Raw genomic sequence first — 15,086 nt, 5'->3', positions numbered from 1 at the left:
AGAAAGTTGCGAACCCATCGAGTTCAATCGGTGTGAGAACTCGCGGGTGTGCATTAAAGTGGATGTCCCCATACGCACCTCGATTGTTGTCCAGCACAACAGACCCGATATTGTGATCAATGATAAGGTTACCGGGAAGATTGTTATCGTGGAGGTGGGCATCACGTGTGTGATGACATGGGATGGACTGGTCACCAATTACCACAAGCGGTACTTAAGACAGTTGGGTGTAGATAAGTCTCTACAGGCTTATATGGAGTCAACTGTTCTTAAGAGGACTCTGGAGAGTGTCTCGTTTGATGCTCGCCTATTCAGGCCTTTCCTGACATTTAGTCAGCAAGTGGCGCTGAAATGCACTTTCTTGGAGGTCTACGGTACCGGAGAAGAGAAGGAAGAAGGGAAGGAGGTGCGTGGAGTGCCATCCTCTGCTCACTTCGATGGCTCTGGACTTATTTAGAAGAAATACTTAGTTAATTAGTTTCTTTTTTTTATCAATAAAGGTGGTCTCAGCGAGTAAGAGAAACAATAATTATTTTGCAAAAATTCAGAAATTTTTGAAATTTAAACTCAATTACTAGAGATTTAATAAGTGCGAGTCCTTAATTAGTTTTTTATTTTTTAATCAAATTATGACGTTCTCTAGTGAATTGAGAATAGTGATGATTTGTAGATGGGATGTTAAAAAACATGATCTCGGTTGTAGCAGGAAAATTTTAATATGATTGCTAACTGGCATATTATTGCTGTTCTGCGCTTAATCCAATGTTGGGCTTGCTTTTGCGTATTAAGAAGCATAAAAATCACGAAATTAGTCGAATGTCCTGTGGTTGATAGAGTTCCACGTCTTTCAAGTGTTTTATACACCGGACAGACGTATCTAAGCACATTTACATGAATATAAAAACCTATGATGGTATTTTTTTAGAATATTGATTATGAAAAATTATGAAGTCTAATTGGAATAAGAAGAAGAGCTGATGGCGATCCTGTTTCCCATCACTATTGCTTGGGACACGTTCTGGAGGAGCCATCTTGTCTCCAGAGGATTGTGTGTTCTCAAGGTCTTAAGACGTCCAATACACTTGAGGAAGCACAACGACTCCTTCCCAATCGATCCCAGGGTTTCGACAGCAACCGGCCGGAAAACGTAACGATCGGTGAGCCCATCATATTTTTTCTTCTTGATGTCCTCTGCTTTATCCGCAGTTGTGCCGGCATTGCAGGCACTTTCCAACATGTTTGTCTTTGACAAGGAGTCGGAGCATGTTGAATTTCATACGAGAGGCTTTCCTAAACCTCTGATCATTTACAGCCATATCAGTCTTCTTTTTAGGAATTATCCAAATTATTGGCAGTTCTTCAAACAATATTTTTGGTTTTTGCTCGACCAAACAGTTTCTAAGTTCAATCAAAACTAAAATTTAACTTGTCAATGTCCCATCGGCCTCCATCAAGGAAAAGTCCATACACATAGGCTCCGTTTTCGACTGAACTGTCCAAGGTGTATTGCGTCATAACCTTATTTGTCGTGATGTAATGACAAACCTTAAAGTCAAATGTGAATAAATCAATCGGAATCACATATTTCCGAGCATAATTCTGCATGACTCAAGTTAAGAAGGCCTAGGTGAAATAAAATCCGGAAAGCCAAAAAGTGTTCGGTTTCCCGAAATCGAACCATTTCTAATAATAACGGAAGATACCAGTATAAGGAAATTTCAAATACTATCAAAACCACAAACTCGTATAATAAATATACCGCATGTATTTTTGTTAATATTACCTGTAGAAAATTCAATCTGTCGACCAAGTCGTTGATATAACTGCCCAATGGTTTCATAGAAGGATACGAATTATTATTCCAAATTGACAGTTCTTTGCCAAAACAAGACTATTTCCAATCTCCTCTAACTCTGAATTGAGTAGAACTAATCCTTTTACAGCCTTTTGGAGATCTGTTAGATTTGAGCGAATTAGAGCAGTTAAGCTAAAGAGTCAGCATATGCCTCACTACCGATTAAATCTTACCATTTCTTGCACAAGAACTGTGTTCATACTCTCATTATAGACGACGGGATATTTAATATTAGCCAGTTCAATGTCAAAACTGGAAGGAAGCTTGAAAAGATTATTTTTAGATATTTATTTAAACCTTGGCTAAGATTTCGGAGGCAACCTGGTTGACACTCTCATCCAACTGAGCCGATCCTCCCCGACTACCTGTACCGACGACCAATAAGACCGAGTCAAAGAGTTGTTTAGTCTCCTGAAGTTCTCGAGAAATGTCCACATTTTCATGCATTCCAAAAACCTCTGGAGATTGGGAATTTGGAAGATTCTTCGACTTCTATAAACCATCATTCTATAAACCTTCTATAAACCATCGACTTCTATAACCCGAGGGAGACGACCTGCATTCTTTTTCCGTTGAAGCCGTTATCATCCGCAAATTTGAGCAAGGCATTCATGGGATCGGCTTCAGGGGAGAGCACAAAAATCAATTGAGTTTCGTTTGAAGAATCCAAAAAACTCTTTTGGAGATCAAACGGTGGCGGGTTTGTGAACTTAGTTCCCAATGTTTCAGATACGTAGGAAACAATTGCAGGAATAATCTATAAATTACAAATCAATTAAAACCTTATCCTGCCTAAAACACCTCAAAATAGTCATTTTGTCAAAAGAGCTGAGTTTATTCCATGGATACGGGTAGTCTATCTTTACAGGGTCTTGATGCACGTCTCTCCAAAGATTCTCGGATTCAACCACCGATTTTCTAATGCGGCGTCTACTTTACGTATTACTTTAAGTCTGTAAATGGTTCCAGCTGACTTAGCCGACAAATTTCGTCCCATGATTTGTCTGATAGCCACGAGGAAAGTGGATTGAACTCGGTGTTTTCCAATCCCACGCCGCCAGTGAGCATAAATAAGACATTTTCTGAATTAATAATTTTTTTAGCACTGAATTGAATTTTATTTTACGTTTGAATGCCGAGGCAGAGAATGAACGAAAACAACAACTTGTCCTTCTCAAACAAAGAGCGACATACATTTGAATACAAGTTGTATGTAAAGTAATCGGAAAGGTATCGAATTCGCTTTTCAACTTGTTTAGATTTATTGCTAATAAGAATTGTGCAAAGAACATAACTACCTGTCTTGGATAGACGTTATAAATAAGTTGATAAACCACGTGAGAGAGTACTGGTACATTGGGTCAATATTGGAAAGGTCAGAAATTGAGAAATACAACACTGAAGAATGATTGGCGACCATTTGATAGCAAAGTCTTGTTTCGTTGATCCGTTTTTGAGTCTCTTCTGCAACCTTAGAAAATATTTCAAAATAGAAAGACCTTCTGTTTCTTGGAAATTTCATTTGAAAGTTGCTTTGAAGAGTCTAAAATTTCGATCGCGGTCTCGTCCTCCAAAATGTTTCCTCAGAGTTTTCCAATGTGTAAAGTATCCTATCTTCGATTTCCTTGAGCTGTTTTGCATTTTGAGCAGTTGTTATAAATAAATTTTGTCTTTCTTGTTCCAGTTCTGGTCTAAAAATAGTTGCCCATAGAAATACCTTTCTTTAGCCACCACAATTCCGAGTAGCTGATCTTCCAGCCCATCCGGTGTGATCATAAAATTTATTATTGAGACCTTCGTGGCAATCTCCGGAAGATAGTGAGGGTTCCGAAGTTTTTGTTGTGTTATAAAGTCTAAAATCTTTGCTGTATTCAATCACGGAATCTCCCAAACTAATCATTTCGACTCCTCCTGTTTATATATCAGTAATGTTGTGATTCAACCAGATTTAAAGATTTGCTTCAAAAGTATTGGCTCGAGCGATGTTTCGAGCTCTTCTCCCACATTCTCAATGAGGACAGGGTTCTCAAACTGGATAGAGTTTTCTACAGTTCGCATGTAGTCACTATCAGTTAATTTTACTACAGCCAGTGAGTTATTTTTCTCCATATTCTTATTCCAGCTATTCGACTGGTTCTGAAGATCTATCATCAACGGCCTAAAAAGTATTTTGGAAATTCATCACCATCTCTGCCCGTTGGCCACTATAATTCCATTGTCGGTCGAAAATTGGTCACGTGGAAGACCGTTAATATTCCAAGATTGTATTTTAATTGGTTCCCCCAATGTTTCCGGCGACGAAAATCGGTACGAGCATGGAATTTCCAAGTTTTTGCACAATTTGGTCCATTCACTCGTGCATTTATCTCGATATAAATAAGCAAACGGGCCCAAGTACGATATAAATCCGGCAGATATGAGGATATTTCCTAGAAAGAGGAATTATTTTTTCGACACAACCAGGAAGATTATTTAAGGTGTTTTGGAGGTTTGCAGCCTCTTTATTCCACCTTTCTTTTTCTCCGCCAAGACTTCCAATAAGCTTTTCCGCTCTGACCAGTTTTTTCCCGCACAATTCTACCTAAAACGTGATTATTTTGCTTGCTGCCTGATTTTCAAGATTTTCTTTCTTATTTTGGGCTTCTTCTAAATTCATTTTGAGACTGACCAAGCGATCTTCGACATCCTTTAATTCCTTTTGTTTGATTTTTAAATTTGTCATTGTGCTTTCTAGCTCTTCTTCTGCAATTTTTAGGGCAGCCTTCTTGGGGCCAACGACTTTGGCCACTCGATCGTATATTTCTATAGCAAGAATCCACTTGCATAGTCCCTCAGCTGCAGATGACGCTTTCGCGACTTTGGAAGGATCGAAATCGGGATTTTTCATATATTCGTTGCGCACGACCGCCATTATCGAAGCCTGGAAATTAGCTAGGAAATCTGTACCGGTATGTTGTCTTTGTCGTATTCCTTCAACTGTTGAAGAAACGTCATATCTCCGAGAATTTTCTTTGAAGGACCCCAGTAATCTAATATCTAGAAACTATTTAGATGCTTTGTTACTTTTCGTCCAGTTCCGGCTGGATCGTTCACCCGATCCGGTTTTATTCCCTTCATTACACAGACGACTTCCATAACAAGCTTAACTCCTGAAGGAGGATTAATAAAATTTTTGACAATGACGATATCAGAGGGCTAAGGTCTTTTTCAAAAATTACTTTGAGTGTGTCTAAGGCATTGATAGCAGCTTCTAAGGCAGGGATTGCTTCGGCTAAATCTGCTTCACATTCGTCCTTCAACGATTGTTTTTGATTTTCTTTCATCAGAACCTCAAAGAGTCCTTCAAACCGTTCATTAAAAGACTCTTTAACAATTGATTTCAAAAGACTAAAATCATTTAAAGCACAAAAATACTTAAATAACCAACTCATGTCACTTTTGTCTGTCAGCCGATCATAAAAAACGCGCAAGGTTTCATGCACCCAAAGTCTTATTAGTGTTCGTTTTCTTTCAACTTTCTTCTTATTTATAAGACAACATCCGTTTATAACTCTTGAAAAATCCCGAAGATTAAATATATAATGAGATTTGCTGGGAGTTGGCAAGAGATATTATAGCTTCGTTGTACACTCTCAGAGAGGCTTCGACAATACTTTTCCCAAGTTGAATATAATCAGAAGAAAAGTCCTCTTTCTACAAATAAAGTTGAGACTAAACCTTAAAGAAAATTGTCATTATTGTCGAGAATATTTTTGTGAGAGAACTGTCGTCAAATGGCGTTATTCCGACAAGAGTAAAATGTCTTAATAATCGTTCTGTAACAAAATTTCTTCCCCAGCCAGGAGGACACATAGCAGAGACAAATTGGACGTCTTGAATTGTCAACTTACTAGTGTCCTTGAGATCATACCTATATATATTTTAAAAAGTAATCATACCATGTTTTATGATCAATGACCTGTCTAAGTAACTCGATTGGTGGTTGAGCACCAAACTTCTCCTTTGCTGGAATGTTCAGGTCATCAATAAAGATGACAGCTTTCTTTCCAATATGTGGTCCATGAACTCCCCGCCGTCGTCTTTCCAATTTTGACATGACAATATTCTAAATTAATATAAAAATAGCAAACTTGAGTTTGATTTGCACTTGTTTGTGCTGAAAAGTTTAGGAAATATGCTGAATATTTATCATCTTCTAGTTCATTTAAAAGTTTTGATTGAACATATGAGCTTTTTCCGGTGCCAGTAAGCCGCAGAAAAGAATTAGTCTGAAATATACTTTCAAAAATAACCTCTGGTTCTCTATGGAAATAGACAGTAAGTATTTGTATCGCGCTGTATCTTATCAACGGGGATCGATGCTCCCACGATGAGTTTATTCCAATTTTTCCACGACCCACGTGCTTTAAACTATTATCTGTAGTTTGAAATGAATTTACATCGTAAAAATAGTCGTAAACAGTAAGTTTTTCTGGAAAAGGGAAGTCAAATTTCCCGATCTTTTTAGGCATTTCATTTTTAATTAAATCTCTCAATAAACTATCAAACTTTATTCTTCCGTTTTCGTCTACCAAAGCTCCAAGTGACCAAACTAGCCCGAACAGGAAAGCCGACTAAGTTAGATAATATTAGAATACAGTAATCCATATTTTGCAGTGCCTTTGTTCCACATTTTGAGTAGCGAGGGGTTCTTTCAAAAGCATGTCGATCCAAATCATTAGAGAATAAACCAATCCGATTGAATTAGATGGCGTATAACTCTAAAATATCATATCTCATTTGGTTGTGAACTTTAAGCTGTTTATTGACTAAATTTAGCATTGGGTCGACTAGCCAATCAAACAGATCAAAAATATATTGACTCTCATTCTTCAACTTTTCTGGGAGTGTTTCAAGCCAAGAGTTTAGTAGTGTCTTCCAACCAAGATTTGCTGGCTCCATGTAAATCATTCCACATCTACTGACTGTGGCTGGCTTAAAAAAGATTTATGTTTATGTAGTGAAGCTTGTGAAAGATCGACAGTTTCGAATATGAGACTCATGTTATTCGTAAGTTGAATAATCTTCCCACTCATTAGACATAGTTTTTTGTTATCGTGTAAAACAGTGTTCATACTTTCGATCCACAGAGTATCCACAGGGCCATCAAAAATTACCCATTTTTTGTCACTCGAATCAGTTGAGGCAAATTTCCTGAATGTATTAGCCACAATTCCATCTGTCCACTATTAGGTTGCTAATCGGCTAATATTACCTCGTGAGAAACGATATCAAATTGGCCAAATAATTGACCTATAGACACAGCTTTGGGATTTACCGTCTTGGATACCACAGGCTTGTAGTTACTATCAGTTTTGCTTAAAAGTGTTAGAGAATCAGAAAGTGTCTGTATAACAGATGTTTTGGCTCCGTATGACTCCCCCACAAGCATAAAACTATTTTAGACTCAAAAAACCCACCCATGTCTTACTAACATCATTTCATACATTTGAATCAGTTTGGACACAAAATACTCTGTTACTTGCAAATTTTTTTCTCAGAAACTTGGGATATTGCACTAATCAAATGTGTGTAGTCTGCTTTCGGGAGTTGTACTCCTGGAAAAAGGTCGGAAACAATTCTCTGGAATAGAGGGACGTCATGAGACAGAAATTTTGGCAAGTTGACATCAATAATTGAACGAGGGAGCTAAATGTGAGATTAATTTTATAACTATAATGTTTTCATCTTGATCAGGAAATGCGAGTTTCAAATTTCAGATTTCCTGCAGCAACTAACACTGCTTTGACAGCCCTCATTCCATAATCGTAATGAAATTGCGACGAAAGTTGCTCAGAACAAAGTCGATATGTCTTTACAATCTTAACAGCCAGTTCCCTGGCGTTGAAGAAACCAAACGAATATAACATTATTTCTCCTATCATTGCGTAGTCTGGGACCATCATAGCCACTGGTCTAAAAAGAACCTAAATGTTTTAAATATCGATAACAAACTTTTAGATTATCTGGTAACTCTGACCGGCCGCCATATCCAGGATTCATTGTAATGCAGATGTAACACTGAGGATTTAGGCTGATATCTGTCCCTTCGAAATTAAACGTTGTTTGCTTTGTTTGCACTGCACGGATAATTGACAGAATCTGTTAACAGTACTTTATTAGATATTAAAACCTGATGTGCTATCACAGATAAGACTTCTAACTCGATTCTATTGAACTCGTCAAAACAAGACCATGCCCCGGTGGTGGCTAACCCTTTAAAAAACGATGAGAACATGTAGGTCTAAATAATGAAAACCTTTCCCATTGCCAAATAATCAAGTCCATCAGAACAGTTAAACACAACACATTGAACAGCAATGGCTTTGGCGAGGTCTTTGGTGGTTCCATCCACCTTGAAATAAACATTGATTTTGACTTTTTATCTGCTTTCTGCCATTTCTGTACAATCGTGAAAAGTCTTTGGTATATTTCCAACGAAGAAAATATTTCAGATGCTTCGTCGTAGTTTGTAATCGCGATCTTCAACAACTTTTCTTCCTACCAATCTAAATAAATCAAATGACCTTGTTGATCCATTCTATCATTTTCATTTCTTCGTTCAACTTGGTGCTGTCTGTCTGATGTCCTGAAGGTATTGAGGTAATAGCGACTGTTCCCCGAAATCAGCAAATTCTTCGACGTGTAGTCTTAGTTGATTTAATTTTAGCAACGTCTTCTCCTTTTGCTCGTTTAGAATTTCTTGTCTACTCACGTAAACATTCTCAATTAGCTTGAACTAAATATAAGAAAATAACCTTTTCATTTTCATCAAAAATATTGTTTATTGATTTGAACCATAAAAATGTTTTATTATTAAGTTCAATGTCTTCTTTAGTAAAAAGGTAATAGTCAATCAGCCAGTTTAACCGCTCTTTCGACTCCTTCGAAAAATAAATAAAGTAATCAGCCTCTAATCGTTTGTTCAAACTAACCATTCCAACTGTGCGAGCTTTTTCAATATATTTTGTTAGTTCTATAAGTTCTTCTGTGTTTTCAGGTTGTTTCACTGCATTGTTAAATATTTCCTCGAATTCTTGGCAAATTCTAAATTCAAATTGATTTTGTAATACAAAGAGTTTTCGTTTCTATTGTCCGTTGCTACTTTTTCCAAAAGAATCGAAGATATTCAATGGGCTTCTTCCGCCAAACTACTTTTAAGTTCTTCGCAGTCGATACATATACAGTGGTCGTCAAAAAAAATTGCTCACCAATGTTTATGTCTTTATATAGCATTATTCTGATTTATTTTTTTTGTAAACATCTTTAAGTAGTATTTTATTATTATACCTTAATTTTTATAATAAAATTTTTCTTTTTCATTTACAAATTTAAACAAAAACAAAAAATTTCAAGACAAAAAACATTAGCACAAATTTGGAAATCTCATTATCAGTAATTAATATGTCCTCCCCTTGCTAAATATAAAGAATAACTCCTTTTTCTCATTGAATTTACTAAGTTTTGTAAAAACTTTTAGGAATTGACTGCCAAATTTTCATAATATTTGTCTTTAGATCCTCTTTACTTTTCGGGGGATTTTTAGCTAATTCTCTTTTCATAAAGCACCATACATGCTCTATTGGATTAAGATCCGGTGATTGCGATGGCCAATCAAGAATAATATATTTTTTGGTTTCGAAATATGCCTTAACCATACGAGATGTATGGCATGGAGCATTATCCTGTTGAAAAATAAACGAGGATAAGCCCATTTTTCCAGCTGATTGGTCCAGATTATTAGACAGTAATTTTATATAATATCCAGAGTTCATAGTTTCTTCGATAAAAACCAAATTGCCTACACCACTATACGATATACAACCCCAAATCATAACTCTCTCTACTCCGAACTTAACAGTCGGCAGCAAATGTGCATTTTTTAACTCCGTTTTATTTTTTCTGTGAACAACCTGATGTTTTCTGTTGTTAAAAACATCGAACATTGACTCATCTGAGAATATCACCGATTTCCATGTACTATCAGATATCGATAAAAATCGTAGTGACGCAGACCATCTCGAAATAATATTTTTTGAGAAAGCAATGGCTTTCTTTTTGCTACACGACAATATACCCCATTTTTATTCAAAGTTCTCAGAATTGTCCTAGGGGAAACATCAATATTGAAAGTTTCTTTAGTTTTGTTGGACAAATCCACTGTCAACAATGTAGGATGTGATTCGGTTTCATTACATAAAAATTGTATTTGGGGGGAACTTAGTTTCGGAAGACGTCCTGAGCCTGGTCTCCGATGCAGTGTTCCAAATTCTCGAAATTTTCGAATATTAAATGAAATTGTGGAATACGGCAAATTAAGTATTTTTGAGATTTCTCTGATTGATTTACCCTATTTAAAGTACGCAATAATCATGCCTTTTTTAAATTCAGTTAACTGTTTCTTGGGAGAACGTGGCATATGCAATAACAAGAAAAGTGAGCAATGTTTTTTGTCACGAGATTTAAATTTTTATGCTTTAAATTCCTTATATTGAAATAAAATCGCATAAATAAATTAATATACTAGAGAATTAGAATAAAAAATGAAACGTAAGATTAAATTTTTTATTAATTTGTCAATAAAAGCATGAAAAAATGGCTGAGCAATTTTTTTTGACGAGCACTGTACATTTCACATATTCATACCGAGGCAGACTCATTATTTTCTTAGCGATTCCACGAAAGTAATCAATATGCTATGTATATGGAACAAATATTACTTGGCAATAGTCATCAAACATGTGATCTTGTTTAAGATATTCCGTAAACTCGTTGATCCTACTACCATCTGCAATGCTTCCATAAACCTCCCCTAGAAAGATTAAATCTACATTCCCAAAACCGTAGTATTCAATAAACTGCATAACTTGCCCATAAAAATAGATGGCAAAGGAAGTGATCTGTTAAACACAGTTTTTACAAACTCTTCGTCGACCTATTAATCGACCACAAAACGAATACTCTTGTGTTGAGATATTTCTCGTCGTTCTTTATCCAAGAGTATAACGTCGGAACTGTTTGTAGGCAAGTTTTAATCTTTAAGTGAAAATAACACAGATTTACTTTTTCTATAGGGTAGTAAAGAATTTTTTCAAAATTTTTGTATGAAGGATATGTCTGCATCACATTGTTGTCGAAAACCAACTGCATGCGGAAGACTGGTGAGATTTCATCAGAGACCAAAAAGTTCACCCACTCATCTAGAGACCGAATCAGTAGGTCTCGTATCTGAATTTTACGTCCTATCTTACTTGAATTGACATAAGGGAGTCGATGCAGCTATGAATCTTTCGCTGATTCCTCACTTTTTAAAGTGATTCTGAGTAGTCGACAGTGACCATTCTGATGAGCTGACTGAACCAATTTTGCATGATATTTGTACAACGCTTGTCACATGCAAATTCTACTGTTTTGTGAAATAGATCATATTCGTAAGGTTTTTCATTCCTATTATTGAATAATTCTTTGATATTGCTCACATTGCAATTTCGATATCCAGAAACGTAGTTGTCAGCAATGTGTCGTAGTAGAAATTCCGAATAGCCACCAATAACGGATAGAAACAAAACAAGTTTTTTTCAAGATACTCCAGACTATTTTTAAAAGATTTATTCCATTCTTTCTTCCCCCCAAACTCTCTATATTAAAATTTTATTAGTATTCTTTAACAGTTGTCTCGAAATGGGGATCCAATTTTCATCTGATTGTTTTGTCTCGGGATTTTCGCCATCTGTGGCTCCATACAATGTCTGCCGTAGACCTCCCATCTCGGAACCTACTTTGACTCGGTGATAGGTATTGATCCGCCACACCCTTTATCCGCCTTAGTGCGACGTTTGCCAGCACCTTGCGTATCGAATTCAGGAGTATTATCGGGCGGAGATTTTCTACTGGTTTTTTTGGTTTGTTCGGTTTTTGTATGGGTATTAGTAATCCATTTCCAAGTCCCAGATCGGTATTAGTTTCGAAAATTTCATTTAGGGATTTTGCAATTGTGTCGCTGAGTTTTTTTGGCCCATATTTTAGGAGCTCGGGGCTTATGTTGTCCGGCCCAGCACTCTTTTTGTTCCTCAGTTTATTTATCGCTAGTTCCACCTCTTCCGCTGTGATTGGGATTTTTAACGCTTTTGCATCTCCCTGAAAACAGGGAAATTGTCCGGCCCAGCACTCTTGTTGTTCCTCAGTTTATTTATCGCTAGTTCCACCTCTTCCGCTGTGATTGGGATTTTTAACGCTTTTGCATCTCCCTGAAAACAGGGAAAGTCCGTGTTTTCTTTATTCACAGGATCAACACTAAACTGATGGAGGGAAATGTTGCCAGCGCTGTCCGTGTTTTATCATCTGATGACAGAGTTCTTTCCATTACACCAAGTGTCCTCGCTGAGCTTAATGCAAAACATCCGAGTCCCCCCGCGGACCTTCGCTCTACTACTCTAAACTCCGATTACCCCGCAACCTATGCCCCCAAAGAAGATGTTCTAGATGCTATTAATTCCCTCGCAACCGGCAGCTGCGGGGGCATCGACGGACTACGCCCAGGGCATGTGAAAGATCTACTCTCAAGCCACACCTGCGAGGCCGGCGCTCGGCTCCTCGTCTCCATAACTGCTCTGACAAACATGATCATCCAGGCACAAATCCCCGAGTACGCTCGGGACCTCCTATTTTCTGCAAACATCACCGCATTGAGGAAGAAGGAAGGCGGGATCCGCCCTATTGCTGTTGGTACATTTTTTCGCCGTCTAGCTTCCAAAGTAGCCTGTAGACAAGTTACCAAGTCTTTGGGCCAGGAACTACGCCCGTTTCAGTTGGGCGTCGGTGTCCGCGGCGGCTGTGAAGCTGCTGTCCATGCCGCAAGAAAGTTTATTTCCGCCTCGTCCGAAAGGCCGGATAACGCCTCTGTACTCGTGAAGCTAGACTTGACAAATGCCTTCAACAGTCTTCGTCGGGACTGTATTCTCGAAACTTGCTACCGCCGTGCTCCCTCAATTGCCCGCTTGGTATCTATGGCTTACTCCAAGCCAAGCCTTCTTATTGCCGATGACCAAATCCTACATTCCAGCAACGGTGTTCAACAGGGAGACCCACTTGGCCCGTTGCTTTTTGCCCTGACGATCGATCCTGTTGTTCGGAACATCTCATCTCGTTTCAATGTATGGTATTTGGACGACGCTACTATCGGAGGTCCGGTAGCTTCTGTCCTTAAAGATTTGGAAAATCTGATCCCCTCCCTTAATTCTCTTGGCCTATCCATCAATCCGCTCAAATCCGAAATTGCCAATATTGGCTTTACCCCAGAAGATTTTACCTCTGTATTTAATACGTTCTCGAATGTCCTTCCAAATATCCGCAGGACCTTGATTGAAAATTTGAAAATCTTAGGGTCCCCTATATCTAATCTGGGTGTTGAATCATCCCTATATGCTAAAACATCCTCGCTGGTGGCAATTTCTAACAAACTAGCAAAAATCGATTCCCATTCCGGCCTGTTTTTCCTACGCAATTGTTTTGCAATTCCAAAGCTTCTATTTATCCTCAGAAGTGCCCCATGTTTCTTTAACCTGAGGGCTCTCGAATCATTTGATTTTTCGCTTAAATCCAGCTTGGAGTCCATTTGCAACATTACCCTCGATGAGATCGGTTGGCAACAGGCCATCCTTCCTATAAGCCATGGCGGTATTGGTATCCGATCATCTGTGGACCTTTCTATCCCGGCGTACTTATCTTCAGTTAATGCGACAAATGATCTGGTCCAGGAGATTCTCCAATCCGTAACCGAATCATCTATGGACACAGAGTCGGTCGCCGCAGAAAGTTGCTGGAAAGGGATGTCTCTGGAAATCCCGGAGAATACGCACGCTCAAGGCCAATGGGACCGGATCCTTTGCGACCACAAGATAAACAGTCTCAAGCCGAAACTCAATCAACATCGCTTGGCGTGCTTATTGGCCGCCTCGCAACCATACTCCGGTGCATGGCTTACAGCAATCCCTATGGCGTCAATCGGCACCTTAATGGACAACGACTGTGTAAGGATTTCCGTCTCTCTCCGCCTCGGACTTCCCATTTGCAAAACACACCAGTGCCGCTGCGGTTTAAGAGTGGACCCTTATGGCCATCATCCCCTCTCCTGCTCACGTAGTGCCGGACGTTTCCCACGACACGCCGCCATCAACGACACCGTGAGCCGTGCCCTAACGACGGCGGGGTTTCCTAATGAGCTCGAACCAGTCGGGCTCGACAGAGGCGACGGTAAGCGCCCGGATGGCATGACAATCTTCCCGTTTGAAAAAGGGAAATGCCTTATCTGGGACGCCACCTGCTCCGACACTTTCTCCGCCAAGAATCTAATTGCCTCCGCTGCGGAACCGGGCTCAGTTGCAAAGCAGGCGGAACTAACAAACAGAAGAAGTACCGGGTCCTGGCCATGAATCACCTATTCGCTGCAGTCGCGGTGGAAACCTCTGGAGTCATCGGTCCGCAGACGCTATCGTTTCTCCGTCGCCTTGGATCTAAGCTCGTGGTTGCCACGAAAGATCCCAACGAGTCGATCAGACTCTTTCAAAGGATCTCATTGGCCATCATGCGCGGGAATTGCCAGTCGATTCGCTGCGCATTTTAACTCTTTTCGTTTATTAACAATAAGTTTGTCATTTAAAAAAAAAAATCAAAAAAAAAATCAAAAAAATCAGAAATTTTATTTTTTTTAATTAATTTTCTTAACATTTCCACAATTCGCATAATATTTTCATGATTAAAAAAAAAAAAAAAAAAATGTTGAGTAAGACAAAGATTCAAAAATAATTTTTTCAATAGATAACCGAAGGAGGGAAGACGACCTTAAGAAAAGAAGTTTTTCGTAAAGATAGAATTTATTTTCTGTATGCCTCTTTTTTCCTAATATTTTTTATTATTCAAAAATAATTTTTTAAATAGATAACCGAAGGAGGAAAAACGAAGCTGAAGAAAAAACGGTCAGCTTAAGGTAATTAATTAAATCTTTTTTGTGTGTCGCTTTTTTGGCTGCTGCTACTCTGCCTGCCGCATCTCCGCCTGTCCCATTTCTGCCTGCCCCATTTCCGCCAGTGGTTTGTCTAATCAAGGTCACTAAGCTAAATCTCCGGACTATAAAGGCTCTTAAGCATTATCTTAATTGGCTGTTAAAAAAATTAGACAGGTTGTTGCCGTGGCG

At 38.5% G+C, this 15,086-nt stretch overlaps 1 protein-coding gene and 2 pseudogenes across 1 annotated transcript; 1 reads left to right on the top strand and 2 right to left on the bottom strand.

The window, feature by feature from the left end:
- Positions 1–678: 678 nt before the first annotated feature.
- On the bottom strand, positions 679–6,366 carry LOC115231571 (annotated as a pseudogene).
- Positions 6,367–6,415: 49 nt separating this feature from the next.
- On the bottom strand, positions 6,416–10,682 carry LOC118761926 (annotated as a pseudogene).
- A 1,513-nt stretch (positions 10,683–12,195) lies between these two features.
- On the top strand, positions 12,196–14,325 carry LOC115231570. The gene has a single exon (XM_029801563.1). The coding sequence runs from the start codon at positions 12,196–12,198 to the stop codon at positions 14,323–14,325; it is 2,130 nt and encodes a 709-aa protein (XP_029657423.1).
- Positions 14,326–15,086: the final 761 nt, after the last annotated feature.

Source organism: Octopus sinensis, unplaced genomic scaffold, assembly GCF_006345805.1.
Source record: "Octopus sinensis unplaced genomic scaffold, ASM634580v1 Contig18740, whole genome shotgun sequence".
Taxonomy (NCBI): Eukaryota; Metazoa; Mollusca; class Cephalopoda; order Octopoda; family Octopodidae; genus Octopus; species Octopus sinensis.
This window is presented reverse-complemented; position numbering and strand designations above follow the sequence as displayed.